This window comes from Myotis brandtii, unplaced genomic scaffold (assembly GCF_000412655.1).
Source record: "Myotis brandtii unplaced genomic scaffold, ASM41265v1 scaffold691, whole genome shotgun sequence".
Lineage (NCBI taxonomy): Eukaryota > Metazoa > Chordata > Mammalia > Chiroptera > Vespertilionidae > Myotis > Myotis brandtii.
This window is the reverse complement of record NW_005370704.1, coordinates 541,847-542,971: the sequence shown is the minus strand read 5'-3', so window position 1 is coordinate 542,971 and position 1,125 is coordinate 541,847. Positions and strand designations below refer to the sequence as shown.

Below are 1,125 nucleotides of genomic sequence, written 5' to 3'. Positions count from 1 at the left end.
CGCCCCGCAGGCCCCGGGCCCCCGGCAGCCGCAGGGCAGCTTGCGTACCTTTTGGTTGAAGGGCCAGCGCAGGAGGGCGTCATGGGGGCCCTTCATCACCACAAAGAAGAGAGACAGGTGTGTGCCGCGCCCCGTGCCGTCCCCGTTCAGGTACACGCGCAGGCACATCTTGTAGCCGTACCTGCTGGTGTAGAAGGCTGCGGGGTTGGGGGGTGAGTAGGGGTGAGGTAGGGGCAAGGCCCGCCCGCCGCCTCCCTGGGGACAGACAGAGGACAGACGTCGCCTCCCCACACACTGCGCTCCAGGGGCATGAGAGCAGCGGGCTGGTCACTGACACCGGCTCTCAGGGACGCACAGCGGCTCCCGGCCTCAGTGGACGGGAGAGACTCAGGGGGGGTCGAGGGGGGAGGATGGGGACACGGGGACGCAGGTTCCAGACGGCACCTGGCGAGAAGATGGCAGGGGTGCGGCCGGCCACGGCCTCCTGGCGCTTCCTGGTGAAGTCGGAGATCTTCCAGACGAACACGCCGTCGAAGGTGGACGCCTCCATCTCATGCACCTTCTGCTCCAGGTCGGCCATTGCCAGGTCCTTCAGGCCGATGCTCCTCTCCAGCTGCTGCACCTGGAGGCGGGGAGCCAGGCGGACGTGAGGACCGTGGGCCTGTCCCCGTTCCCGGGGGCCCACTCCCACCTCCCAGGAAGGTGCTGTGAAGTCACCACGCCCACCTCCCCAGCTCCCGTGCTCCTGAGGCTGCCCTGGGCCAGCCTCTCAGTCCAGCTCCGGCCCCACGAGCCCCTGGTGCCCGGCCCCAAGTGGGAGGCTGTCCAGACAGAGTGGGGGCACGTCCATGGCCCCTCTGCCCCGCGTCGGTCAGCAGGGAACAGGTCAGGAAGGGGCTCTGCAGAGGCCGAGGCCGCGCTGGAGATGGAGGCGCTGTCCCCGAAGTCCTGGCTGAGCACAGCCCTGGCCCCGGGCACACACCTTGTTACTCAGGGCTTTAATCCTGTCCTGGTCCAGCCGGTGCTGCCGGCCACAGGCCTCGGCGGTCATGGCCACCCGCTCCACCTCCCGGTTCAGCACGCAGACGATGTTCTCGAAGGTGGCCGTCTTCTTCTCCAGGGCCT

At 68.6% G+C, this 1,125-nt stretch overlaps 1 protein-coding gene across 1 annotated transcript in view; it reads right to left on the bottom strand.

Annotated features, from left to right (window-relative positions):
- Nucleotides 1–1,125, bottom strand: part of TRAF2 (TNF receptor-associated factor 2) — an 11,545-nt gene that overhangs the window by 1,372 nt on the left and 9,048 nt on the right. The window contains exons 7-9 of the mRNA XM_014529672.1: nt 983–1,123; nt 445–622; nt 49–197 (exon numbers count right to left, since the gene is read on the bottom strand). Of these exons, the coding sequence (XP_014385158.1) occupies nt 49–197; nt 445–622; nt 983–1,123 (468 nt within the window). The remainder of the gene's footprint in view (nt 1–48; nt 198–444; nt 623–982; nt 1,124–1,125) is intronic.